Genomic DNA, 27,541 nt, shown 5'->3' on the forward strand with positions numbered 1-27,541 from the left:
TTATTAATAAACACAAACATTAATCTTTGGCACAGACTAAAAACATCAATAAATATATGTAATTTCTTAATAATTTATATATCAAGAGGACAATAATATGAAATATATATTTATAATGATTTACAATAATTACAATAATTTTTGGTGACATATGCACCTATGTAATTATGTATTATTTCTTTTCCTGTCTTTTGTTTAGCTTAATGCTGTATTCCGCACACAGTAGGGTAGACAGATCAAACCTAGTGTTAAGATTCTGGAGGTATTGCGTGGTGGGTTGATTGAGTGCGGAACTTAACGCCGCAATCACAGACGAAACTTTCACATCTCTCGCAAAATATATAGGAAAGGTGACAGGCGGAAGACACTTTAAAGCCATTATATAATCATCATTTTATTATCCTATCTTTGATACTTCTGAATTGTTCCATTAGCTCAAATTTAAATTAAAAGAATAATTAACATACATTAAAGTTAAAGATTAATTAAATAAAATAAATAAAATTCAACTAAACATACGGTCAGTCAATAAGAGGCAAATTTAGATAGCTGCCAAAACAACTACAGTACTGCGTCATCGGTCGGCCTTGGCCGTGGATAGTGTTAACAGCCATTATTAGCTGTGAAATAGCTTGAATGAGTAATCTTTATATTGTTATTTTATATTATATATTGAGGCCAGTCGTGGCGCAGGCCACAAGTGTTCGGCTGTAAACGCGACTGGTTGTGGGTTCGATCTCTATTTGATGAAATGAAATGTATTATTTAAATTTATATTTTCATTTATTTGCTCTGGTGTCAAAGCAAAGCGCGGTGAAAGATGGGGAACGGAGTGTCTCAACACTAGATTAGGAAAACGAGAAAATGTGCTAGGTTTGAAATTGTATACATACTTTTGATATACTATTTATAATGTTTATATTACTTATAAAAATATGAAAGCAATTTAAGAGCGATTTTTGGGAAAGGATAAAATATAAAATATGTTATTTAGGAGTTAAACTTTTTTTAATACTATATTTAAATTAAAGATTCAGATAAATATAACCAATAATATATATTACAGTAAGTTCTTGATATTGCACCTTACGTAAGATATTTCTTATAGATCATTTAAATTCGAATAAATTGATTGTAAACTGCTCTAGGACACAATAAACTCGTTCGGCCCCGTCACTTGTACATTCTCCACCACTCACAATGCAATTTGAAACAATTTTACCACGTGATTGTATAGAAACGTAGTTTTGATTGTTTAATGGTTATTTCTTAAATGACGTTTATATTTCCATTTCTTCGCACTGGTGTCGAGGCAAAGCGCGGCGTTGAGTTCTGCCACTCAACACGCAGTGCCCCCAGAATTCGGCAGGATATGGGGAATGGAGTATCTAAACACTAGGTTCCCTCTGCCTACCCTGCTGTGTGCGGGATACAGCGTGATGCTGAATTTTTTTTTTGATGATTATAACTTATTTTTATAGTGGGGTGGGCAGAGGGAACCGTGGAATGGCGTAACTCAACGTTGCGCTCTGTCTTGCTACTAAAACGTGGTAACTTTTGATTTTTATAAAAGTGCATATACGTCATTATTGCAACACAATATAACACCATTGTGTAAAAATAAAAATTTACAGAAATAACTCACTACAAAAAGCTTTCGAAGGTTTTTCTTGTATCTACGTACTCAATCATACATGTCCCCTCATTAATTTTTATTTGTATATTTATGTCCAAGTTATTTATTAAGTAAGAAACCATGTAGCAGATAATTCGATCATAAATAGGAATAATTTGACAGTGTTTAAAAAGAATGTTCTAGCTTACATCTTAAGTATTAAAGGGACGATGTATTCTAAATTCTAAAATGTATAAATTAAATAAATCTATAAATTTCCATATAAATATGTAAGTTAAGTAAGTTTTGTCAGTTCTATTTATATCTCTAAAACATTCTGTTACGCGATCAATGTTAGGATGTCAGTAATAAAGTATCTTTGAAGTGATAAATTGGATGTGAAAGAGGGGAGTCAAATGTAACGTTCGAGGCCCCATTATTTAGTAAAAGATATTTCTCATTTTTGTCACCTAACTGTTACTGTTATGGCTAATATAAATACTAGAAGAGTTATTTTATTTTTTTCCTAATTTGTTTAGTTTCTCACTGTTTCTTGCACATAGCGCAAGATAGAATCTGCCTGGAAAAGCTTAGTGATAAGACACTTTCGTTCTGCGTTTTTGTCGGGTTCCAGAGACCGCGGTTTTCCTCGCTACCAGAAGCGAAATAAGCGGACCATTTTTAGCTAACCTTTAGTTTTTAAGTGCAGCAAAAAATATAACATTTAATTTTCTCGAGTGGGAATCGATTCCACAACCTAACGCGTTTACGTTGCGTCGGTTTCACAACTGGCTGATATAGTCCAGACAGCCTTATCTGCCAAATAAATCATAATTTCTGGTAATCTATTACATATCAGCATATTATGTATTTATCTATATATATAAAATCGAAAGGTCACTCACTCATCACGAAATCTCAGAAACTACAAGTGCTAGGAATCTGAAATTTTGCATAGGAGTTATTTATAGGACGTAGGTGCTCGCTAAGACGGGAATTTGCAATATTCGACTTCTAAGGGGATGTTTTTGGAGTTGAAAGTTTGTATGAAACTTCGTTACTACAAATGATAGCGGTCTCAAATTTTGCATAGACGTCACTAGGACGTAGTCATGGAGACAGAAATTAATAATAACATAGATCACGCGGGTGTAACCGCGAGTGGGCCGCTAGTAATAGATAAATTTAGAAAAGTCGTTTTATAAATATTTGAATTACACTTGAAATTAAATGCACTGAGAAAGCACAATTATTAATTGTAGAATTTCAATTGGCCCACAGTGAGTTTCACAAGTATAACATCGACTGGCACGACTGGCAGTCATTTTCATTAGTCATATTGAACAATTACTACAGAAAGATAGAATAAAATCGATATTTTTAGATGCAATCGAAAGTTAATGACTACATGTGGGTATATAATTAGTTACATTTTTTTATCATTAGAATATGGAAATATTTATGTTCATATTTTCATATGAACTTTTTAAATTGACATAATTTAGGTTTTGTTGTAGGAAGTTTTTTAATTTTTTTTTTAGATTACGTTGCACTACACTAACGTGCTAATTGTGTAAATAAGTGGAAGTAAAAGGAACCTTTTATTGCCTATAAATCCCTGCAATGGTAGCCCGCAATGACGCAGAACATGCGTGATGGAAATAATAACTTTAAAAAAGAATAAACTATTTCATTTATGTAACTTAGTTTTCATCTTTGTTATTCTTATATAAAAAAATCATATACTATACTTTCCGTTCGTTTCTCTCCCCACACCAGAATGAAGAAATGAATATAAACTTAAATAAATATTTCAATTCCTCGAGTGGGGATCGAACCCACAACCAGTCGAGGTTTACAGTTACAAGCGTGTGTCCCTGCACCACGGATGAGCCCTGGTATTCTAATATTACAGTAAGTACTAAGAATGAAAACAGGTTTTAGTTAAACGAAGTTTAGACAGAATCGTGTATTTATATAAAGTTATCTTGTAAAGTGTACAAGGTTAAAAGAATTTCCGCATAAAATAAAAAAAAAATTGGTTGAAACTAATGCAAAAAACAAACAATTAATTATTTCGAGATCTCGTTTTAAGAATTTTGTATTTTTTTTAATCTCGATGTTACAAAGAAAATGGAAGAGGTTCCGATCCGATATCAAATGTAGGAAATATTTATTAAAAGTTTTTGCTTCAGAAGATAAAACATGCACAATAAATATAACGTGTTTATATTTTTTGAGCGATAAGTGGGTACGTCCCAAAGAAAAACCAGTTTTAAATTAGGTCTCATTAAATCTTGTTTTAAAATCATCCTTTATTATTTCTTATAAAAGGTAAATAAGTAAACTTAATTATTATTTAAATAAAGCAGTTAACGATTGTAGTTTGTACTAAACACACAGATTATAGTGATTAGTATGCAAGTTTAGTTTCAGTTCTAGTCAAGGTCTATTAGCTGGAACTCATACAGAAGAGAGATAAAGAGAGAAAGAAAGAGAGGGTTCGTCGTGGCGTAGTGAGACACCGTTCGATTGTAAACGTTACGGTTATGGGTTCGATACACGCTCATGGAAATTATTATGTTTTTATTTATTTTCATTTCCCTGTGACAGAATACAAAGCCCGGTTGGTGATTTCAGCTATTCAACACACAATGCCGCAAAGATGTCGCAGGAAGCGAAGAATGGAGTGTCTTAACACTAAAATTTTAATATTTTTAGAATTTATAAAAAATCTGTTCTTAATTTCTTTACTTTTTTAAACGTAATGGTATAGATCGATTAGGTTTCAAAGGAATATGTTTACATCTATAGATATATCTACATGCACTAAAATCCTTTTGTGATTCTGAATAAATTAATTACAATGTTGTATTACGTCACAAAATGGAGAAATTATGTGATTCTACGTGATGGGCAAATATGAGAAAAAAAAAGTTAATGTGGCAATAGTTTATTTTTAGAAACAAAATAAATTATTCAAAACCAGCATCATCTGGGGTTTCCCCTATCTGACCTCATATACCTACTGCAGATTGCCGCAATTCTATATCTGACTTCCAGCCAAATTCTCAATATACATATATCGCGATAAAATAAATGGGGTGAAATATTACCACTTAGATTGTCCGTGCCAAAAATGTACGAATTTAAAAATGTTATACGATTACGTACTTTATTTGCAGCTTATAGCTTATAGCTTTATAGCTTTTTACAATATTATAATATTTCTAAATTAGGCACTAACATAATAATAATATAATTAATATTAGGTATACTGATTAAAAAATAATTAATTATATTTATGTTTTTTTTTTTTGAGAATGTCTTTATATGGCATCATGGGTATTTTATTCAGTATAGCTGAGACTTAGCAAAACGTTGCCTTACAAAAAGTGTTATTTCTTTCATATCAAATTAAATTATTACTTAATTAAGCAAGCAGGAAAGCCTTCTTACTGCTTATATGAATAAGACCCTTTTCCATATTTCTGACAGAAAATAAGGAAACAAAGACTTATATGGTATCTTTTTGTCGTTTCAATACATTATTTATATACTCGAATATATTCGTTTTTTAATGTATAAATCATATAATGTTAAATCGTGTATATTTTACTTAAATCTTCACGTTCACACTTTAGTCAAAAACATGTCGCTTGTTATACGGAAATGTAAATTGCAAACTGAATCTTTAATAGAATATACAAACAAAAAATATTTAAGTTTTTCTTGCCATTTATTTACATTAAAATATTTAAATTTCTCAATATGAAATGCAAGAGAAAATTGAAAAGCAATACAACAAAACTTATCTAAATATATGTAAAAACCCATTAAAAGCGATAAACAAGTCGCGTATTGGTAATTACATCAAGATTAGGATTCTACAGACGTACATCTGATAAAATATTAGGCCTTAAATGAAATATTTAAATTTGTATTATAGTAAATACAGTAACGTTCATTGTGTATACCTAATTGTTTAGATAAATGTATGTATGTGCATACACATTCATACAATTATTTTACCCCTACGTCAGCGATAAGGAAAATATGTAATGTATGTAGGTATTTCAGATTTTGTATTTGAATGGGCGTAGGAATAAGGGGTTCGGGTGGGCCGTGTCCATTCCAGAATAGTCTTGGGCCCACCCCTAAAAATTTACCTTGAAAAGTAAAAAACAAAAAACTTTTACACGAACCATTTCATTTTGTTTACTTTTGAATAATACTTAATACATGTAATTAGGGTGATCTCTGTGTTACACATAAAGATAATTGTTAATAACAATACAATACATAGTTAAATTAAATTGCAATTTTGTATAACAATAGCTATTCTACAAAATTAAATAAATAAAAAATGATCCCGGAAGTTTCATTTTATAAGTGAATTCATTTTTCATCATTTAAATGAAATAACATATTTCACTCGAAGTCCATCTCCAAAAACCAGTTACATTTGGTACGCGCCAGAGCGCTGACTGCGCGTTTTAATATAAACTAAATATTTACCAAACGATAAAATCCAATGTATAATACATATATCTCCAAGGTAATCGACTAATAATAGAGGAAGCTAGAATTTACGTAACAGCTAACGTCATTAATTGATAACGATAAGAAATACAAATCTACATACATAATAAATCATAATATTAGCAAAAACATCGGTCAGAGTTTCCGAGTGTCGCTTCACTGACATTTTTGCTAACGGCCGCCGCCGGAGCGCTCGACCCTCGATCTCGATACTACGAACACTTACCGGCTTCTCATGTTTGTGGGGGAGACCTTCAGTCATTTTCTAAGATGTGATAAAATCGCCGTTCCTCGTGCGGTGACGGCTGACATCTGTAACATACCGGCGAGGTCATTGGGCGTCAATGGTAACGAACTAGCGTCATCCGATTGGTAACAAGCAACACTCACTTGTGTTTTGTAGATAGAGGAGGCAGACTAAGATGCATGAGGCTGTAGGGTTTCCGCGGCAATTCAATCACTCATGGCTATACGTCGGTAGAGCGCGGTTATCACTGACTGAATGAGTCTAGAATGAGGGGAGGGCAATCAGTGAGTGACGTGAGTGACGTCAGCCTCGCGCCCTCCGGCTCGCCTCGATCCTCGTTCCTCGCGCCTTTCCGTGTCGGTGTATGACGTGAGCGCGTTCCGTTTTGCGTGTTTTGTTTTATTTTTATTATTATAATTCATAATATTGTTATTTTATGTGGTACAATAGTGTATAATGGAACGTAATTTAAGGTTAATATAAATAAATATTCTGTGGATAGACTTTTATGTGTATTTACTTACTTCTTAATGTTTTGGCATTTATATATTATTAAATGACAAGAAATGCGTAATGACCTACTGTTAATAGAAAGTGTTGGTTATAGTAGGTGCATGTTATTTTCTATACTTAACTATAAATATTATGAAAAAATTAACACTTTACATATATACTGCTTTGTCAGGGGGAACCTAGTGGTTAAGACAACCGGTTACCCACTTTCCGCCGAATTCTGGAGACATTGCGTGTTGAGTGGCGAAATGTTTTTGCCTTGACACCAGAGCAAAGATATGTAAATATAAATATAAATAGAAATAAATATTTAGTTTCCTCGAATGAGGATCGAACCCAGAAGTATCACGCTAAAGTTACTTGTGCGGCTTGTGCCGATTCGCCACGACGGCCTCTTTCAAAATAAAAAAGAATATTACAATAATAAGATGCTAAATATATATACATATATATTATGAATAAATATTTCTCTGATTTAAAGTATTGCCTTGTTAGTATTGGCAGGCGCAGCATTTTAATTTTTCTAAAGAAGTTGAATATCGACATGATGGCAGTTTGAGTATGTAAACTTCTTGTTACTACAAGAAATTACAAATATATTAATGTAATTAAAATTATAGTTATAGTATAATTAAAATTAGTACTTTCCGTTGACCTACAGTTATGAAATTTGAAATGAAGTGAGAACTTACAATATAAAGAAAGGAAAAAGTTCGAAAATAGAACGTCGAAATGACAAAATGGGAACTGACTCGCATTTCACCTTAGAGATTGAGATTTTTTAGACATTACGTGTTAATGATGATGGTTTTGTGGGGGCAGTCATAGTGCAGGGGAAAAGCGTTTGACTACGACAGTTCGTGGGTTGGACTCCAAAATCGGAAACATTTAATATTTTCATTTTTTTGCTCTGGTAACGAGGCAAAGGGCGGCGTTGTGTTCCGCCTCTCAGCACGTAATGCCTTCAGAATTCGGCGAAAAGTATCTTATTCAGAATGGAATGTCGTAACGCTAGGTTCCCTTGGCCTACCATATTATGTGCCGGGTAGAACGTGAAGGTAAAGAAATGTGTTTAAATAAAAAAAAAAATAGTGTGGCAATAGTAACAACAAATTATGCCTCTTTGAGTCAACATTTGTATTTTTGTTTGGATCAAGTATTTGTAAGTTGTAATAGAATCACAATTTTTATTTCTTGAGTTATCTTTCTTTCTTTCAGCTTCACGCTGTATCCCATACACAGCAAGGTAGGCAGAGGGAACCTAGTGTTAAGAGATTCCGTTCCCCACTTTCTACCGAATTCTGGAGACATTATGTGTTGAATGGCAGAACTCAACGCCCGCCGGAGCGAAGAAATGGAAATATAAACGTAAATAAATATTTGACTTTTGAGTAATCTTTTAATTAATTTTCTTAAATTTTATATATCTTCTTCAATATCTAAGCACTCTTCCATAAAAAGGTTACGTTTTGAACCCACCACCATCGAGTGTTGGTTGATCACTTGTTGCTGGAGAGACAATTTTATCCTTGTCTTCATTTCTAATTTACCACATACTAGGTATTCATGTATTATCTCCTGAATCTTGATGTCGCCGAAATATATGATATCAATCGCATATATCAAGATAAGGGAAATGGATTCTTAATAATTGTTTACCTATTTGTTGTTTGAATTATCAAATGATACTAAATTATAGTGTGATTTCATTTTAGTTACTCATTATTTCCTAAATATATTTTTTATTGAGTAAATAAAAAAATATATATTTTCTTTTTTATAAAGAAAAAACAAACTACGTTTTTGTGGATTCACCGTGCTGATGCCGAGATTATCACGTTCTAAACTCTCCCTGGTTTATGCTCATGCTCATGCTCATCCTCATTCTCATTCTCATTCTCATTCTCATTCTCATTCTCATTCTCATCATTATACCCATTATGGGCTGAATGCTACACGTACTTACTAAAAACAGTGACAGACTGATGCATCCAAAAAGTAATTAAATCACTTATGGGTTGAATTATATGTCTCTACTAGTGGACGCGTCGGTCATACTCATATTGTGTCGCCCGAAGGCTAGGTCAAAATATCGCGCTAGCGGTTGCGTAGCGACGCGACGGTTGTTATTAACATGGCAGAATAAATTGCATGTCAAATTAGAAAATACTTTAAAATATATTAGTTTCTATGTGTAATGTAATGTTATATAGCCTATAGCACTTCTGAAGAATGCAGCTTTCATACAAAACAAAAACAATGTAAATCGGACCAGTAGATCCAGAGATCTTAGCGTTCAAACAAACAAACAAACAAACAAACAAACAAACAAACAAACAAACAAAATCTTCCGCTTTATTATATTAGTACTAGTGGACCCGGACGCGGCTACGCCTGCTTCAACTATAAGAATATTTATTAAATATATTCATGAAATTATTTTCAATTCTCAATAGAATTAGTAAGAAAATATAAGCTCAAATAATCAAAAAGAATAATAAGTAGATACACATTATTAGAAAAAATTATCTGAGTTATTGAAATGAACTAACAAAAGGATTAAAAGTAACTAAAGGATAGGTATTCTTAATATTAGAAAAAGTACCTAAAGTTTTACTCTACCAAATAACTAAACATTTCTCTCTATTAAGTAGGATAATTTTAGCGGGCAATATCAAATAAAATAAAAAGAGAATCAAAGTGTATTTTAAATTAATTATAAACAACAAATAAAGTTCGAAAATGTATGAAAATTTTATAAAACCGTCAACGTCATCTGCCCGTTCGCGTCGGTCATACTATGCCGCCCGCTAGGTGGCTAGGTCATTTGGAATCGGTGACATCTCCTTAATTATTTATTAGTATGTTATACAGTAAACTATAATTTCAATCTAGATAAAATGCTAAAAGTGACTATTATATTTATTTTCATAAGGATGAATATCAAAACGTCGCGGTAGCGGTCGCGTAGCAACGACGGTTGTTATTAACATGGCAGAATAAATTGCATGTCAAATTAGAATGTACTTTAAAATATATTAGTATATATGTGTAATGTAATGTTATATAGCCTATAGCACTTCTGAAGAATGCAGCTTTCATACAAAACAAAAACAATGAAAATCGGACCAGTAGATCCAGAGATCTTAGCGTTCAAACAAACAAACAAACAAACAAACAAACAAACAAACAAACAAACAAACAAACAAACAAACAAACAAACAAACAAACAAACAAACAAACAAACAAACAAACAAACAAACAAACAAACAAACAAACAAACAAACAAACAAACAAACAAACAAACAAACAAACTCTTCCGCTTTATTATATTAGTATAGATAGATAATGGTATTTCGCAATGTGTTTTAAATGTCTCTGCAGAAATGTAAAGCTATTGTAAAACAACGTTAATTAAGAAAGCTTATTATACTGTCCAGAAATATTTGAAGGATAAAAATGTTTTTAATTAAGATCGTTTGAATTTTATGCAGGAAATACTAATACCATTGAACCATTGTGTAACACCATTGTATTTTTGTATTAAGCTATAAAATTGTAACCTCAATTTTGAAAAGAGCAACTGTTGAGTTTTTTGCCAACTCTTCTCAGCAGAACTGCCTTCCGAGCTGGTGGGCGATGGTAGCTTTGTGTTTATTCGACAATTCGAAAGTGCTTGTAACAGTCTTTAAGAAAAAGTCAGTTCAAAAAGTTTTAGAATAAAGAATATTTTGAATTTTAAGATCCCTCTTAATAGAACTAGCTATGTATTAGAAATAGCGTAAAGGAAGAAAAAGATAATAAAACCTCATATATATTAAATATGTGAACATTAAGAAAAAGAAGCAGCCATACTACTTAATCTGTATCCATACCTATATTATAAATTCGAAAGTAACTCTGTCTGTCTGTCTGTCTGTCTGTCTTTTACGCAATCAGGGCCAAACCGCTAATTTAATTGTGATAAAATACTCATATAGAGATACTTGAGGGTCCCGGGATGAACATAGGATACTTTTTTTTTCTCATATTTGTAATAGTTTCGATATATACCAATATATTAAAATAATTAATTTGACAAGCAATTTATTCCGCCATGTTAATAACAATCGTCGCTACGCGTTGCCAAGCAACGGCTTGCAAAGTTTGTTGTTTTAAGAAAACGTCACCCAAAGTGAGTTTGCTTAATGCATACATGGCGCGCGCTAATATAGATTTGTATACATTAACAAAAATTAGATGATTTCTATAATTTGATATTCATCCTTATGAAAATAAATATAATAGTCACATGTAGCATTTCGTCTAGATGGAAATTATAGTTTACTGTATAACATTCTAATAAATAATTAAGAAGATGTCACTGATTCCAAATGACCTAGCCTACGAGTGGTATAGTATGACCGACTAATTATTAATACTAATTATTAATATTAATACTAATTATTTAATATAGAAAAATGTTTAGTACGCGCGCACGGCAAACTTTAGGTACTTTTTCTAATATTAAGAATTTCCTTTAGTTACTTTTACTTCTTTTGTTTGTTCATTTCGGTTACTCAGATATGTTTTCTAATAATAAATCACCATTTATTATTATTTTTTAACTTATTTTAATTATTTCGGCTTATATTTTCGCGGGCGTAGCCGCGTCCGGGCCCAATAGTAATTATATAAAATGGAAAGGTCATTCACTCATCACGAAATCTCAGTAACTAAAGTGCTAGGAATCTCAAATTTTGCATTGGAGGTACTTATAGGACGTAGGTACTCGCTAAGACGGGAATTTGCAATATTCGACTTCTAAGGGGTGTTTTTTGGGGTTGAAAGTTTGGATGAAACTTTGTTACAACAAATGCTAGGAGTCTCAAATTTTGCATGGACATCACTTATAGGACGTAGGTACTCATGGATACAGAAATTAATAATAACGTAGTTCACGCAGGCGAAGCCGCGCGCGGGCCGCTTGTATAATATATTTGTGTAAATGTAAAAGCACGCACATTTCTCAGCAGCTTTTCATTTTCTTTCTTTTGATGAACCTTGTGGTTAAGAAAAGATATAATCGAAGTAAAAGAAGTATTTTACTTGAAGTAATTCTACACCACACGTCCCACCACATGGACTATATTTTCCAAATAAAAAAAATTTGCTTCACGCTGTATCCCGCACACAACAGGATAGGCAGAGGTCGTGTTTTTTCATAAAATAATTCGTAAATCATATTAAGTCGTAATTCTACTTAATTTCTTCTAATAATCGTCAATAAAGACATGAAAGTAATCTGAATTGGTATTTTTTAAAATCCACCTTGAGATTGTTGTAAATAATTTCGCAATATATATTAGCAATGCCATTAAAAATCAGACACGTATATACAACACGTTTGATAAGATAAATAGATATAATTAAAGTATTATTTGCAATGCCGCACTTTCCATGAAACGAATGCAATCATAGTTCCTACAAATACCTACGAGACAATAAAAGATTACACCGGAATCTGTACCTACATAAAATAATTGTAATCTTTTTTTTTTAGGTTTTTTTTTATATTATGCTAATTTTACAACGACGTAATTGCACCTTTGTAGAAAAAGGAATACGGAAAGCCTATTTACATATTTTTATTGTTTCTCCTCATGAGATCGCAACTTTCAGCAAGGGGGCAGGCTGATGATGATACTATATATTTTTGAAGCAATGTTTTCAACAATATCATGTAAAAGACGTGTAAGTTGGGTAAATAATAATCGTGAAAGTTGGGTTTTTTACCAAAAAGGACAAACGAGCCGAAGGACCACCCGACGCTAAGCGAAACCTTCATTGTTCATCCACAACCTGAGGGGATTGCGAATGGGGTGAAAGTGGTGACGCAGCGGCACAGCGTCAGTTCGCGACAGTTGTGAGTTCGATTTCGACTCGGAGAATGATGATAATTTTCCTTGCACTGGTAACAAAATATTTGTAGATTTTCGATACCTGACCATAAAAAACCATCGTTTTATTTGCGCGAGTATGTCGTTATTTTGTATAAAATATATAATGTTGTAATGAATATTTTTTGTAATATAAATTTCCATTCTTCGGACATTTTCCTTTATTCGTCTTATAAGTTCGTGCCAAATATCTATAAGTTTTGATTAAGCATAAAATTTTAAACAAAATACAGTAAATATTTCACTGTGCGAGATAGTGATGTGGATCTTTGCGAGTACTCTATCAGTGTGTTTCGACTCTATATAGTAAAAAATATTTCGCCTTTTAATCCAGAATATTACTTAAAATATCTTAAGACAATTCTACTAGGTTTGAGAAAAATCACAGGGCTACTTCATAGGGATTTAGATTAGCTTCCACGAAAATAAAAATTAAAAATCGACGAGGTCATGTAATTGAATTCAGTGCTTATAATTTCGTGATTTACAATGAATACTTAAATACGTATAAATCCAATCATAAAATTTATTAAAATTTTTAAATAATAAAATAATAAATATTCTTTCCTCAAATATTTTTGTCTTGAAAGAATGTTTACTTATAAAAAAGGTATTTCCCCTGTCTGATAAGACAACGAGCAATTAGATTATCAACAAATTTAAAATCTTGATATTTTCTGTGGTCCAAGGGGCCGTAAACCAGAACTCGAGTAAATGGTGGATAGACGGACAGACGAACAACAAAATACTCTTATAAGGGTTTTTATGTTTTGAGATACGGATCCCTAAAAACGAAAAATAGCAATTTTATTTATTTATTATAGATAAAAACTATTATTACACCTATAAAGCCCAGTTTTCAGGGCAAGCAGAGCGTGTCCATTAAGGATTACATTGAACTCACAAGAGCATCCTTGTATTTCCTGAAATTGTAACGGAACACTCGGTGGGCCAGTCCAGCTCACACTTGATCGATTTTATTATATTATTTAACACAACCCATTTAAATTTTAAAAATTTTGAGGCTTACATGTTATTTGGCGAAGATATTTTATACACGACTTTAAACTAATATAACGTTCGCAGTTTAATTTTATTAGGGGATTTTAATATTTATATATCTATACTAATATAATAAAGCGGAAGAGTTTGTTTGTTTGTTTGTTTGAACGCTAAGATCTCTGGATCTACTGGTCCGATTTACTTTGTTTTTGTTTTGTATGAAAGCTACATTCTTCAGGAGTACTATAGGCTGTATAACATTATATTACACATATATACTAATATATTTTAAAGTACTTTCTAATTTGACATGCAATTTATTCTGCCATGTTAATAACAACCGTCGTTGCTACGCGACCGCTACCGCGACATTTTGATATTCATCCTTATGAAAATATAAATATAATAGTCACTTTTAGCATTTTATCTAGATTGAAATTATAGTTTACTGTATAACATTCTAATAAATAAATAAGGAGATGTCACTGATTCCAAATGACCTAGCCTACGAGAGTATGACCGACGCGAACGGGCAGAATAGATGACGTTGACGATTTTATAAATTTTCATACATTTTCGAACTATTGTAAATTTTTATATAATTATTTGCTGTTTATAATTATTTTAAACTACACTTTGGTTCTCTTCTTATTTTATTTGATATTGCCCGCTAAAATTAATAAAAAATTTTATTGCACTAAAATAATACATAATAAACAATATATTAAGACATTTTGTGTACAAAGGTGGACTTATCTCTATGCGAGATCTCTTCCAGTCAACCGGTGGAAGTGGATGAGTGAGTAGCGAGCAAAACAAAGTACAATTTAAGAAATTAAAAATTATATACTAGTAACAAAATACAGCTAACAAATATAAGTATATACTACTATAATACATATATATATAAATACATACATATACACACAAACTTGCATAGATATAAATATATATATATATATACAATATACATACACTATATCCTATCCTATCCTATCCTATCCTATATATTATAAAACAAAGTCGCTTTTCGTGTCTGTCTGTTGTTTCTAACTCTTCTTCTTCTAAACCATCCAACGGATTTTGATGCGGTCTTCACCATTAAGTCGAGTGTTTTTCGTAGAAGGTTTATATATAGTTTATTATTTGTACATTCTTATGTAAATTAACATAAATACGATAAATGTGTATAAAGTCCTACCCGTTGAGACACTTTCGCGCATGCGCTGCTCTAATGGTAAGTACTACATGAAAAAAATGTACTGCATATTCGTATCTTTTAAGAATAACGCGTAGTGATCATTTTTCTGTCTAAAAATAATAATTTCAATATATTTTTTATTGTGAGGGATATTTTTCCATAATGGTATTAATCCTTATCCTTTAAAATACTTTATTAATTTTCTACGTTAAACGAAGATACAATTTGCTTTTTACAATATTTCGAAATTGCGAATAGTTTTACAGAAAAACGCATTTAATTGTTGACACATCACGTTGTTGACACATCAGCTGTATGTTATTCAAGTTTTACTTATCCCTTACTCTCAGCATATAAATAAGTACATTAGTTACGTTAGCCATTTAATGTAGACCAAAACTGTCTTTTACGGTTTTCATTTTAAAAGTACTTTAGAAGTTGTTACAATATCAAAAAAATCCTTGCTGCGAAACGGCTCGCCACTCGCCGTGCGTCCGCCGTGCCCGCCTGCCTTACACGCATCGGTGGTTCAGCGGTAGAATGCTCGCCTGCCACGCGGGCGGCCCGGGTTCGATTCCCGGCCCATGCATTCTATTTAATTTTCCTCACAGGCAGCCACGTCGTGCTTGCTTTTCATCAGGGACAGAATACAGAATTGGAGTTGAATGTATTATTTAAGCGCGATATATTTGGTTTCATATTTTTTGTAGTAGTTATTAGTAGGTAGGTTTTTGTTTATAATTTCTTCCGTTTAAAAACAGTCATTTAACTATCTAAAAATAGTCATTTAAATATATTTTAATAAGTACTTGAAAAGATTAGTAGCACAGATTTAAAATTACGGTACCTACTAAAAAATCCTTGCTGTGTAAAACAATTGGAAAATCCTTATTGAAACTACAAAAATGCGGGTTGCATTAGGGTTTAATTAATTTTCACATTATCTTAAGTGCTTTGCAAACATACATTACATGAATAATCCAGTAGTTAAAGCGGGCGAAGCCGCAAGAGGGTCGCTAGTAATATATATATTAGAGATGAAAATACGGTAATAAAGTTTAAAAATTGTTCAAGATCTACTGGCTTAGGGAAGCAAGAAAATATTTTTTTTAATTTGGAGGAGATTATGGATGGGCTTCTCTGGATGGATTTTGGGAGTTGGTTCCATAAGGATGCGGCATGGACTGAGAAGGATTTTTGCAGGAATTTGGTGTTACTCTTCGGAATGTCAAGCATCGGTATGACACACAAGACCTCTTAGAGCGTGTGGGAGTGGGAAGTACGGTAAAGCGGGAGCGTAGATAAGAAGGGAAATGTTGATAGTTAAGGATTATCCTATTTAATAGAGAGAAATATTTAGTTATTTCATAGAGTAGATATCTATGTACCCACGCACGGAAAACTTTAGGTACTTTTTCTAATATTAAGAATACCTATCTATATCCTACCTATTAGTTACTTTTAATCCTTTTGTTGGTTCATTTCAATAACTCAGATAATTTTTTCTAATGATATGTCTCTTATTATTATTTTTGATTATTTAATATATTTTTTACTAGTTGTATTGAAAATTGAGAATAATTTCATGAATATATTTAATAAATATTCTTATAGTTGAAGCAGGCGTAGCCGCGTCCGGGTCCACTAGTTTTCTATAATAGGATTGCAAATAAAAAATAATAGTTAATTTTGATACGAATAGTTCTTATAGTGTTACTTTGCAAAATTACTTCTTTAAATACTAAGAAACAGGATAAAATTTATATTTAAGAAAGCAAACATACGCATGTTGTATGGGAACAATCATGAAAAAATACAGAGTACTTTTTCAAAATACAAATTAAAAATAATAACCTATAACCGGACCGGACACCCAATGCTTCCAGAATTCAGCGGAAAGTGGGGAAAGAAAGTGTCCTAACGGGAACAAAGCATCCTAACACTAGGTTCCCAGATTCCCTTTGTTTACCCTGATAGGTGCGTGATACAGCGTTTAGATAAAAAAATCTATATATCTAATTATCACGATGAGCTATTTTTTCTATATCAATTTATAATGTAATTCATGGAACACATTGCTAGTGCTAGTTGAATTTTCAAGTCCATTAATTGCATTAGAGCTTTGCCATCTACGAAACTTATGCCTGCTACGTTAAAGGTCTACGATGGCTCAAGAAAGAATGCGATATAAATTATTTATTTTTCAATTTTACTGCGGTATTTGACAGGATAGAGAGGAAACCTAGAGTAAATACACTCGGTTCTGATTAACCATTCTTTCTTTTTACTTTCCCGCACATAACCAGAGTAAGCCGAGGGTACCTTGTGTTAAGACATTCCCTTCCCCACTTTCCGCTGAATTCTGGAGGCATTATATATTGAGTGACGGAACTTAAAGCTCTTTTGCCTCGTTACCGGACTGAAGAAATAAAAAATATTAAATATTTCAATTATTCCAGAGGGAATTGGACTTACAACTTAATGAGGAAACAGGCACACCTTGTGCCCCAGCACCACGACCGCCCTCAACTCAACTTTATAGATATTTAATCTAAAATAATTAGTTGCGTTAATGATCGACTGATTGCAATCGAAACTGCGTTTTGTTTGTATCAGATTTTATTGAATGCAATCGATAGGCGAAAAATTCCAGGAAACACCTTATCAAATGAAGAACTGACAATGATAACAAATTTCCTTAGAGTGATTAATTATGCGACATCGGTCTTTATGTTTGTGTGCCAATCTAAAAGATCTATTTAATTATTTTTGTTATCACAATGGACAACGGGAGATGTTATCTTTAAAAAAATACTTTTAAAATCTACCGCTTTTTGTATGACGACATATTCATTTTTAAATTATTTTTTTATTTTAACGTTTTCCATCGCGAAAGAGAAATGCTTAGGCGGAATGAATTCCTTTTTAATTAAATATGTTGACACTTTCCGCCAACAAAGAGTTTTGTAATTACTTCGCTCCTCTCCGTAGAACTGACTCTCGCTCTGTTCTTTCCACCCGATTCTAAGAATTTACTCTTGCGAGTTCAACGTAGTCTTTAAAGGCCGACATCGGCCTTTCCGCTCGCGGTGGACATCGGGTTTTAACTAATAATTTTAGAATAATAATTTATATCTGACGTGGCGATTAAAAATAACATTGTTTTATTAAATCGTAAAAATTTTATCTATATTGCTATAAAATAATATAAATATTTAATCTTTATATTTATATTATTAATGCGATAGTGTTTCTTTCTATTTAGCTGACTTTTAAGAATACATGTTGTGTGTACAAAAGCATATTTTCAGTTTCTTAAATTAATTTAGTTTTATTTTATTTCTAGATATTCAATTAAGTGTCAATATTTTTTATATTTCACTCTTCAAACATGTATAATCTATATGTATACATATAATAAAATTATACATGAAGACACAGACTGCCTGTACAGGGAAGACAAACGAGAGAACCTACTAATAGGAAAATTTATCATTATAAACAATACAATGATTTTTAAAAAAAATCCTGTTTGTCAGTCGTATTAATATAGAGTACCTATTTTGTCCGACTAAATTACTATAAATATTATTGCATTGCCTGAAAATTAGTTTTTGAATGTAGTTTAGTCTTTGAAATGATAATGTCATTAAGAAGACGAAAGTAATTCATATTATTAAATAAATTATTGTATAGTTCAAGCGGACAAAGCCGTGAACGGGTTACTAGTAATATAATATTCAGTAGCAATCAATACAGAAAATTATAAATGTACTTAGTTATTATTTGTGATTTTTATCTATCGAACATGTGGTGTGATATGGTGGCTGTCTAATTGTAAATTCCTTAACATTTAAAATTTGAAACCTTCAATAACTGCGTACGCCGTACTGTATATTTATTGCGGAATTCTAAAAAAAATTATCTGTAAATCAATTTTTATTATTTGCTATTTATCTAATGATTATTTGCGATAACCGAAACATCATATTTTAAACTAAGAAATATCAATCACGTATTAATAAATTATGATAATAATTTATATATAAGCGTCGCCTGCACAGGTACTTTATTCATTCGCATTTGTATTAGTTTATATATATTATATGCATAGCTGCTTGTAAAGTGATCATTATCAATCATGAAAGGTAATAATTTTAAAATACTAAATAAACAAATTTAATAAGTGAAAGTACGGATTTTGGTGCGGTGATAAATGTTTGTTTTTCGGTAATTTTGAGTTTATTTTCTACCTGAAGAATTGAACTTATTATTTCTCCGCTCCGGAGAGGCTCCACTCAGCACGCATTATAACGAAATGAGGTGGAACGATTAGATGGTAGCGGAGAACGTACTATCTTGATATTAGGTTCTCTCTGCTATAAGTGGGATAAGGCGTTAATAATTTTGAAATATTGTATCTTGTGGCTAGTAGTGGTTTAGAGTTTGTGACCGTTTAGTGGCAAAATTTAGACAAGAATTGAATTTCCTTAACAATTTATTAAAAAATTAGTTAAAACTTTTTAACTAATTTTGAACCAATTTTTTTCATTATTCTTATTTTAAATTGCTGTGTATTTTTTTTATCATAAAAATTAATTACTTAATTTACTTGTTTACAGTCGCAACCATTTTATTGGTGTGCGCAATCGTTCACGGGCAAAATATAGAACTAAATCAAAATGGATGTCCAATAGACTATTCTATAGAAAAACTTTACGCTCATGAAGATTGCAACAAATATTATCAATGTACTCATGGCAACCTAGTAGAACGAATGTGTTTTATGGAGCTTCGATTCAACGTTGATCAACAAAGATGTGATTGGCCTCACGATGTAGATTGCGGCAACAGAATTATTCCTAATGAAAATGATAATGGAAATGGAAGCGGAAATGGAGATAACAATGGAAATGGTAACGGAAACGGAAGCGGAAACGGAAATAGCAACGGAAATGGAAATGGCAATGGTGGCGGAAGCGGAAATGGCAATGGTGGTGGAAGCGGAAACGGAAATGGAGGCAATAATGGATCGTGCAATTGTGAATGCAATTGTCCTGGTCCAAATGAAAATAGCAATGAAAACGGTAATGAAACTGATAATGGAGGTGATGGCGGAGACAGTGGTAGTGGTGGTGGAGATTGCGATAATGGTAATGGAAATGGTGACAATGGCAATGGAAATGGTGACAATGGTAATGGAAATGGAGACAACGGTAACGGAGAAAATGACGGCTCTTGTAATTGTAATCCTGATGAGGCACCCTCAATTTGTGGTAGACCTGGATCTGACAACGTTCTCGTAGCCCACGAAGATTGTAACAAATTCTACAAATGTGCCCATGGTCTCCCCGCGCCGCAGGATTGCCCTGGTATACTTCTGTTTAATCCACATATAAATGTATGTGATTGGCCCCAAAATGTAGACTGTGGTGACAGAATTATTCCCGATCCAAATGAAAATGGTAATGGCGACGGAGGCAATGGTGATGGAAACGGTGACAATGGTAATGGAAATGGTGACAACGGTAACGGAGAAAATGGCGGTTCGTGCAATTGTAATCCCGATGAGGCACCCTCAATTTGTGGTAGGCCTGGATCTGACAACGTTCTCGTAGCCCATGAAGATTGCAACAAATTCTACAAATGTGCCCATGGCCTCCCCGAGCCGCAGGATTGCCCTAGTATACTTCTGTTTAATCCACATATAAATGTATGTGATTGGCCCCAAAATGTAGACTGTGGTGACAGGATTATTCCCGATCCAAATGAAAATGGTAATGGCGACGGAGGCAATGGTGATGGAAACGGTGACAATTGTAATGGGAATGGTGACAACGGTAACGGAGAAAATGACGGTTCCTGCAATTGTAATCCCGATGAGGCACCCTCAATTTGTGGTAGACCTGGATCTGACAACGTACTCGTAGCCCACGAAGATTGTAACAAATTCTACAAATGTGCCCATGGCCTCCCCGCGCCGCAGGATTGCCCTGGTATACTTCTGTTTAATCCACATATAAATGTATGTGATTGGCCCCAAAATGTAGACTGTGGTGACAGAATTATTCCCGGTCCAAATGAAAATGGTAATGGCGACGGAGGCAATGGTGATGGAAACGGTGACAATGGTAATGGAAATGGTGACAACGGTAACGGAGAAAATGACGGTTCGTGCAATTGTAATCCCGAGGAGGCACCCTCAATTTGTGGTAGGCCTGGATCTGACAACGTTCTCGTAGCCCATGAAGATTGTAACAAATTCTACAAATGTGCCCATGGCCTCCCCGCGCCGCAGGATTGCCCTGGTATACTTCTGTTTAATCCACATATAAATGTATGTGATTGGCCCCAAAATGTAGACTGTGGTGACAGAATTATTCCCGATCCAAATGAAAATGGTAATGGCGACGGAGGCAATGGTGATGGAAACGGTGACAATGGTAATGGAAATGGTGACAACGGTAACGGAGAAAATGACGGTTCGTGCAATTGTAATCCCGATGAGGCACCCTCAATTTGTGGTAGGCCTGGATCTGACAACGTTCTCGTAGCCCATGAAGATTGCAACAAATTCTACAAATGTGCCCATGGCCTCCCCGAGCCGCAGGATTGCCCTAGTATACTTCTGTTTAATCCACATATAAATGTATGTGATTGGCCCCAAAATGTAGACTGTGGTGACAGAATTATTCCCGATCCAAATGAAAATGGTAATGGCGACGGAGGCAATGGTGATGGAAACGGTGACAATGGTAATGGAAATGGTGACAACGGTAACGGAGAAAATGACGGTTCGTGCAATTGTAATCCCGAGGAGGCACCCTCAATTTGTGGTAGGCCTGGATCTGACAACGTTCTCGTAGCCCATGAAGATTGCAACAAATTCTACAAATGTGCCCATGGCCTCCCCGAGCCGCAGGATTGCCCTAGTATACTTCTGTTTAATCCACATATAAATGTATGTGATTGGCCCCAAAATGTAGACTGTGGTGACAGGATTATTCTCGATTCAAACGAAAATGGCAATAGTAATGGTGATGGAGACAACGATAATGGTGATGTGAGTGGAAACAATAGTAATGAAAATGGAAGCAGCGACGAAGACAGTTCCTGCGAAGATAGCAGTAGTGAAGAAAATAGTGACGAAAAGGGTGGATGTTATTGCAACCCTCAAGAAGCAGCCCCAATTTGTCAACAAGTCGGATCTGATGGAATTCATATTGCTCACGAACACTGCACTAAGTACTACAGATGTATATCTGGTATAGCTATCCCAAGACCATGCCCTAAAGGGTTACATTATAATCCTTACTTACAAGTATGTGACTGGCCTCGTGATGTTGATTGTGCAGATAGAATAATCCCTGATCCAGACGACGATGATAGTGAAGAAGATAATGACAGCGATGAAAATAAAGGTATAATTATATGCAATTGTAATCCCGAAGAAGCTCCACTTATCTGTGCACGTAATAATTCTAATAGTGTATTAGTTGCAAGTGAAAATTGTAATCAGTACTACATTTGTGACAACGGAAAACCAATTATTAGGGATTGCCCTGGCAATTTACTTTATAATCCCTATAAAGAAGTATGTGACTGGCCACAAGATGTAGATTGTGGTGACAGAGTTATTCCAGATCCAAAGGAAATTGACAATGGCAATAACGGCAGTAATGAAAATCCTTCAGAAAACGAAATTAATCGTCCATGCAATTGTGATCCTGATCAAGCTGAAGCTATTTGTGCCGCAGAAAACTCTGAGAGTACTTTGATAGCCCATGAAATATGCAACAAATATTATATATGCAATTTTGGCTTACCAGTTGTTCAGAAATGTCAAAACAATCTTCTTTATAATCCTTATAAAGAATATTGTGACTGGTCAGGAAACGTGGATTGTGGTAATAGGTTAAGACCAGGAGCAAATGACACTGACGAAGGCAGCTGCAATTGTAGTCCCAACGAAGCTCCTGCAATATGCGCTAATGAAAACTCAAACGGAGTTGTCATCGCTCATGAAAATTGCCATCAATATTATAAATGCTTAAATAGAAGACCAATGGTTCTGTCATGTTTTAATTCTTACCTGTTTGACCCATTCAAACAGAAATGTGACAAACCCGAAAGTGTCAACTGTGGTCATAGATTTCGTATAAATAAAGACAACTAAGATGACACCATGATAACAGTTTATTAAGAGATTTTTAAATGTTCTATTAAATTATTAAGCTTTGGTAAATTATAACAAGCCAGTGTGAATACGAAAATAACAATGTTACATAACTTATAGTATATTTAATTAATGAATTGATATCAAAGGTCAATCTTTATTAGGCTTAGTGGTCATTAAAATGAATTATGTTTATTGTTAAAAATCTATAAAAACTTTAAAGAAATTAAAAACTAAACTCTCTTTTGTTTAGTTAGAAAATCGTGATCGGCTCTAGTCAAATTGACTTTTATAAAAATATATTTTGTACTGACTTTTTGAAATAAAAATCAAACGTTTCTAAATATCTAGTTTTATTTTCTATTACCCTTTTATTATTATTGTGTTTTATGGTAGTAAGCAAAAAATAAACAATTGTAGGCGTTACCTCTGAAAGTGCCCCACTTACACAATAATTCTCAAGTTTTGCTAAAATGTCGGTCTGGGGGCCCGAAAATATTAGGCTATTAGGCTTTTGAACTATATTTCCAGAGATGATGATTTTCAAAAAAGAAATTTTGTGCCCTGTTACGTCCACGTCGTTTTTCTGTAATGAACTCTACGGTTAAATACAAAATTGTATTTAATTGCTCAAAACTTAACTACTTTGTTTATAGACCCGCTCGTTATCTTGAGGAACCCCGTTGGTGTAAAAGTAATCCAACTACAACCAATATACAAGATCGTCTTGATATTGTAAGAAGCATTAAAAGATGAAACTCAGAAGTTCAAGATATGAAAAGAAAAACCCAGCCGATTTCGATTACCGCTTTGACCAATTAGCCTAATTTTATTAGTGTGATTTTTCGACAACAGCATTTGCAGAATGTGGTCAAACTTTGACTTTTTCCCTGTACAGCAATGCTGTATGTGGCAAAAATGATGGTGAGTTTTATCTACTAACTACTAACCAATAAAAACAAGATAGATTGGCTTGATTTTTTCGTTACGTCGCTCGTCACGATTTAAGAGACATCAACGTATTTATGCGCCCAGCCGCTTCTGCAGTACCAAGTCTACAGCATCAGGGGGTAGGCCACCACCATTTTTAATATTAATATAAAAAAAAAAACATTTATTTACGTTTTTTATTTTCTTACATAGGTATCAATCAATTATTACGTAAAAAAACCTTTTATTTACAGCTAGTTAGAGTATGAGTCTAAATGGGTTAAAGTAGAAACGCTGGCTTTTAAATATGTTTTTAAAAATAATGTAAACAATGTATATTTACTACTAGCGGACGCGCGCAGCTACGCCTGCTTATTTGCACCCTTAGGGGTGAATTTTAATAAACCATGAAATAGGTATCTTTAAGAGTCTCAATTTCAATTTTTTATTATTTGCTATTTATCTAATAACTAGCGACCCTCTTGCGGCTTCCCCCGCTTTTACTACTAGATTATTCATATAATGTATGTTTGCAAAGCACTTAAGATAATGTGAAAATTAATTAAACCCTAATGCAACCCGCATTTTCGTAGTTTCAATAAGGAGTTTCGAATTGTTTTACACGGCAAGGATTTTTTTAGTAGGTACCGAAATTTTAAATCTGTGCTACTAATCTTTTCAAGTACCTATTAAAATATATTTAAATGACTATTTTTAGATAGTTAAATGACTAGTTAGAATTTTTAAACAGAAGAAATTATAAACAAAAACTTACTTACTAATAACTACTACAAAAAATATTAAACCAAATATATCGCGCTGAAATAATACATTCAACTCCAATTATCCAATACGTGCAAACGCATCTAAATCTTCGTTGCTATAAAGGCAGGCGGGATGTACTCATGGCAACCTAGTAGAACAAATTCTGTTTAACATTGATAAACAAAAATGTGATTGGCCTCACGACGTAGATTGCGGCGACAGAATTATTCCTAATGAAAATGATAATGGAAACGGAAGCGGAAACGGAGAGAACAATGGAAGTGGTAACGGAAACGGCAGCGGAAACGGAGGAAATGACGGTTCCTGCAATTATAATTCCGATGAGGCAATCTCAATTTATGGTAGACCTGAATCTAACAACGTACTCGTAGCCCTCGAAGATTGTAGCAAATTCTACCAATGTGCCCATGGAGTCCCCGTGCCGCAGGATTGCACTGGTATACTTCTGTTTAATCCACATAGGAGTGTATGTGATTGGCCCCAAAATGTAGACTGTGGTGACAGGATTATTCCCGATCCAAATGAAAATGGTAATGGCGACGGAGACAATGGCGATGGAAACGGTGACAATGGTAGTGGAAATGGTGACAACGGTAACGGAGGAAATGACGGTTCCTGCAATTGTAATCCCGATGAGGCATTCTCAATTTGTGGTAGACCTGGATCTAACAACGTACTCGTAGCCCACGAAGATTGTAGCAAATTCTACCAATGTGCCCATAGAATCCCCGTGCCGCAGGATTGCACTGGTATACTTCTGTTTAATCCACATATGAGTGTACGTGATTGGCCCCAAAATGTAGACTGTGGTGACAGGATTTTTCCCGATCCAAATAAAAATGGTAATGGCGACGGAGACAATGGCGATGGAAATGGTGAAAAAGGATGGATGTTATTGCAACCCTCAAGAAGCAGCCCCAGTTTGTCAACAAGTCGGATCTGAAGGAATTCATATTGCTCACGAACACTGCACTAAGTACTATAGATGTATATCTGGTATAGCTATCCCAAGAACATGCCCTAAAGGGTTACAGACTGGCCTCGTATATTTACTACTAGCGGACGCGCGCAGCTTCGCCTGCTTATTTGCACCCTTAGGGGTGAATCTATCTAATAAACCACATCTTCAATTAAATATTTTTAAGAGTGTCAATTTCAAATTTCAAAAAAAATCAATGGCGATTTAAATATTTTTCCATACAAACTTTCAACTCCTTATTTGCATCCCTAGGGGATGAATTAAAATAACCCACGAAACATGTGTTCAATGAAATATTTTTAAGAATCTAAGTTTCGAATTCTATAAAAATCGGTGGCAATTTAAATATTTTTCCATACTTACTTCAACCCTTTATTTGCACCCCTAGGGGATGAATTAAAATGAAAGACGAAATATGTATTTAACGAAATATTTTTAAGAGTCTAAGTTTCAAATTTTATAAGACTTTGACGATTAAAGATTTTTCCATACAAACTTTCAACCCCTTATTTGCACCCTTAGAAGAAGAATTCTAGAAAACCATGAAACATGTGTTCAATTAAATACTTTTAAGAGTCTGAATTTCAAATTTTATAAAAATTGATGCCGATGTAAATAAAAATCTATACGAACTTTCAACCCCTTATTATACAAACTTTCAACCCCTTATTATACAAACTTTCAACCTTATTATACAAACTTTCAACCCCTTATTATACAAACTTTCAACTTTATTATACAAACTTTCAACCCCTTAGGGGGAGAATTCTAGAAAACGATGAAACACGTGTTCAATTAAATACTTTTAAAAATCTCAATTTCAAATTTTATAAATATCGGTGCCGATTTTAAAAATTTTCCATACAAAATTTCAACCCCTATTTCACCCCTTTAGGGTAAAATTTTTGAAAATCCCTTCTTAGTGGATATCCAGATTACGAAAGTATACATCTGTCCAAATTTCACGTTTCTATCATCAGTATCATCATTACCTCAGTCAGTGAGGACAAGTCCTTTTATATATATAGACTAGACACTTTCCGAGGGCCTTTACTCCTTGCCAGGTGTTCTTAAGGTTGTTTAAAATTGGGGTAAATGACGTTAAACTATCAAGCTTTAATTTTAAATATGTATTTACGCACTATTTTAAGACCCCTCATAAGCATCCAGACCAAGCCGATGCGATGGCTCATTCATCTTTCCAGATAGAGATATACCTTTATTTGGCGCTACCTCTGAAAGGTTGGGTTAGTGAGTAGGCATACTGTCTTAACTATATATTAGACTAATATCAAAAATTATAAAGAAAATTTTACTGAAGTAATAATAGTATTATTAACTGGAAGGAAAATTTACCCCGAGTGTAAGTAACTACGCATAAAGTAACCGTAGGCATTGCTGAGTCTGTGATCAAGATTAACTTAAAATATTATCTATCTAATTTTCTCTGTATGACATAAAATCAAAATTTCTAGCTAAAAGTCAAAAACAAACAAATCAAAAAGAAAAAAAAATGTTGTTGTTGTTCTTTAAATATTTTTTTGTCTTACTTAAAAAAATGTTGCTAAGTGTTATGAAATACTTCGACTGACGTCAGGAGACAAAGACGTA

General features: G+C 33.4%; 1 protein-coding gene and 1 pseudogene across 5 annotated transcripts in view; one reads left to right on the top strand and one right to left on the bottom strand.

Annotated features, from left to right (window-relative positions):
- LOC146539432 (protein ENL-like) overlaps positions 1-17,681 on the bottom strand; it is a 25,198-nt gene extending 7,517 nt beyond the window's left edge. The window contains exons 1-3 of one of the 4 annotated variants that reach the window (XM_085185214.1): positions 17,535-17,678; positions 6,548-6,665; positions 6,384-6,469 (exon numbers count right to left, since the gene is read on the bottom strand). In XM_085185214.1, coding sequence (XP_085041340.1) covers positions 6,384-6,419 — 36 coding nt within the window. In that variant the 5' untranslated portion in view covers positions 6,420-6,469; positions 6,548-6,665; positions 17,535-17,678. Of the gene's footprint in view, positions 1-6,383; positions 6,470-6,547; positions 6,897-17,534 lie in introns of those variants that run through there. The other 3 variants (XM_085185215.1, XM_085185213.1, XM_085185216.1) reach the window with 3 other exon arrangements.
- Positions 17,682-18,860: 1,179 nt separating this feature from the next.
- Positions 18,861-26,153, top strand: LOC146539433 (uncharacterized; annotated as a pseudogene). The gene is made up of 4 exons (XR_014877974.1): positions 18,861-19,207; positions 19,682-23,260; positions 23,892-23,970; positions 25,054-26,153. The product of XR_014877974.1 is annotated as an uncharacterized LOC146539433 (transcript).
- The last annotated feature ends 1,388 nt before the right edge of the window (positions 26,154-27,541 follow it).

The sequence above is a fragment of the Heliconius melpomene genome, chromosome 4, assembly GCF_056956725.1.
Source record: "Heliconius melpomene rosina isolate 202511_hmr_F chromosome 4, ASM5695672v1, whole genome shotgun sequence".
Taxonomy (NCBI): Eukaryota; Metazoa; Arthropoda; class Insecta; order Lepidoptera; family Nymphalidae; genus Heliconius; species Heliconius melpomene.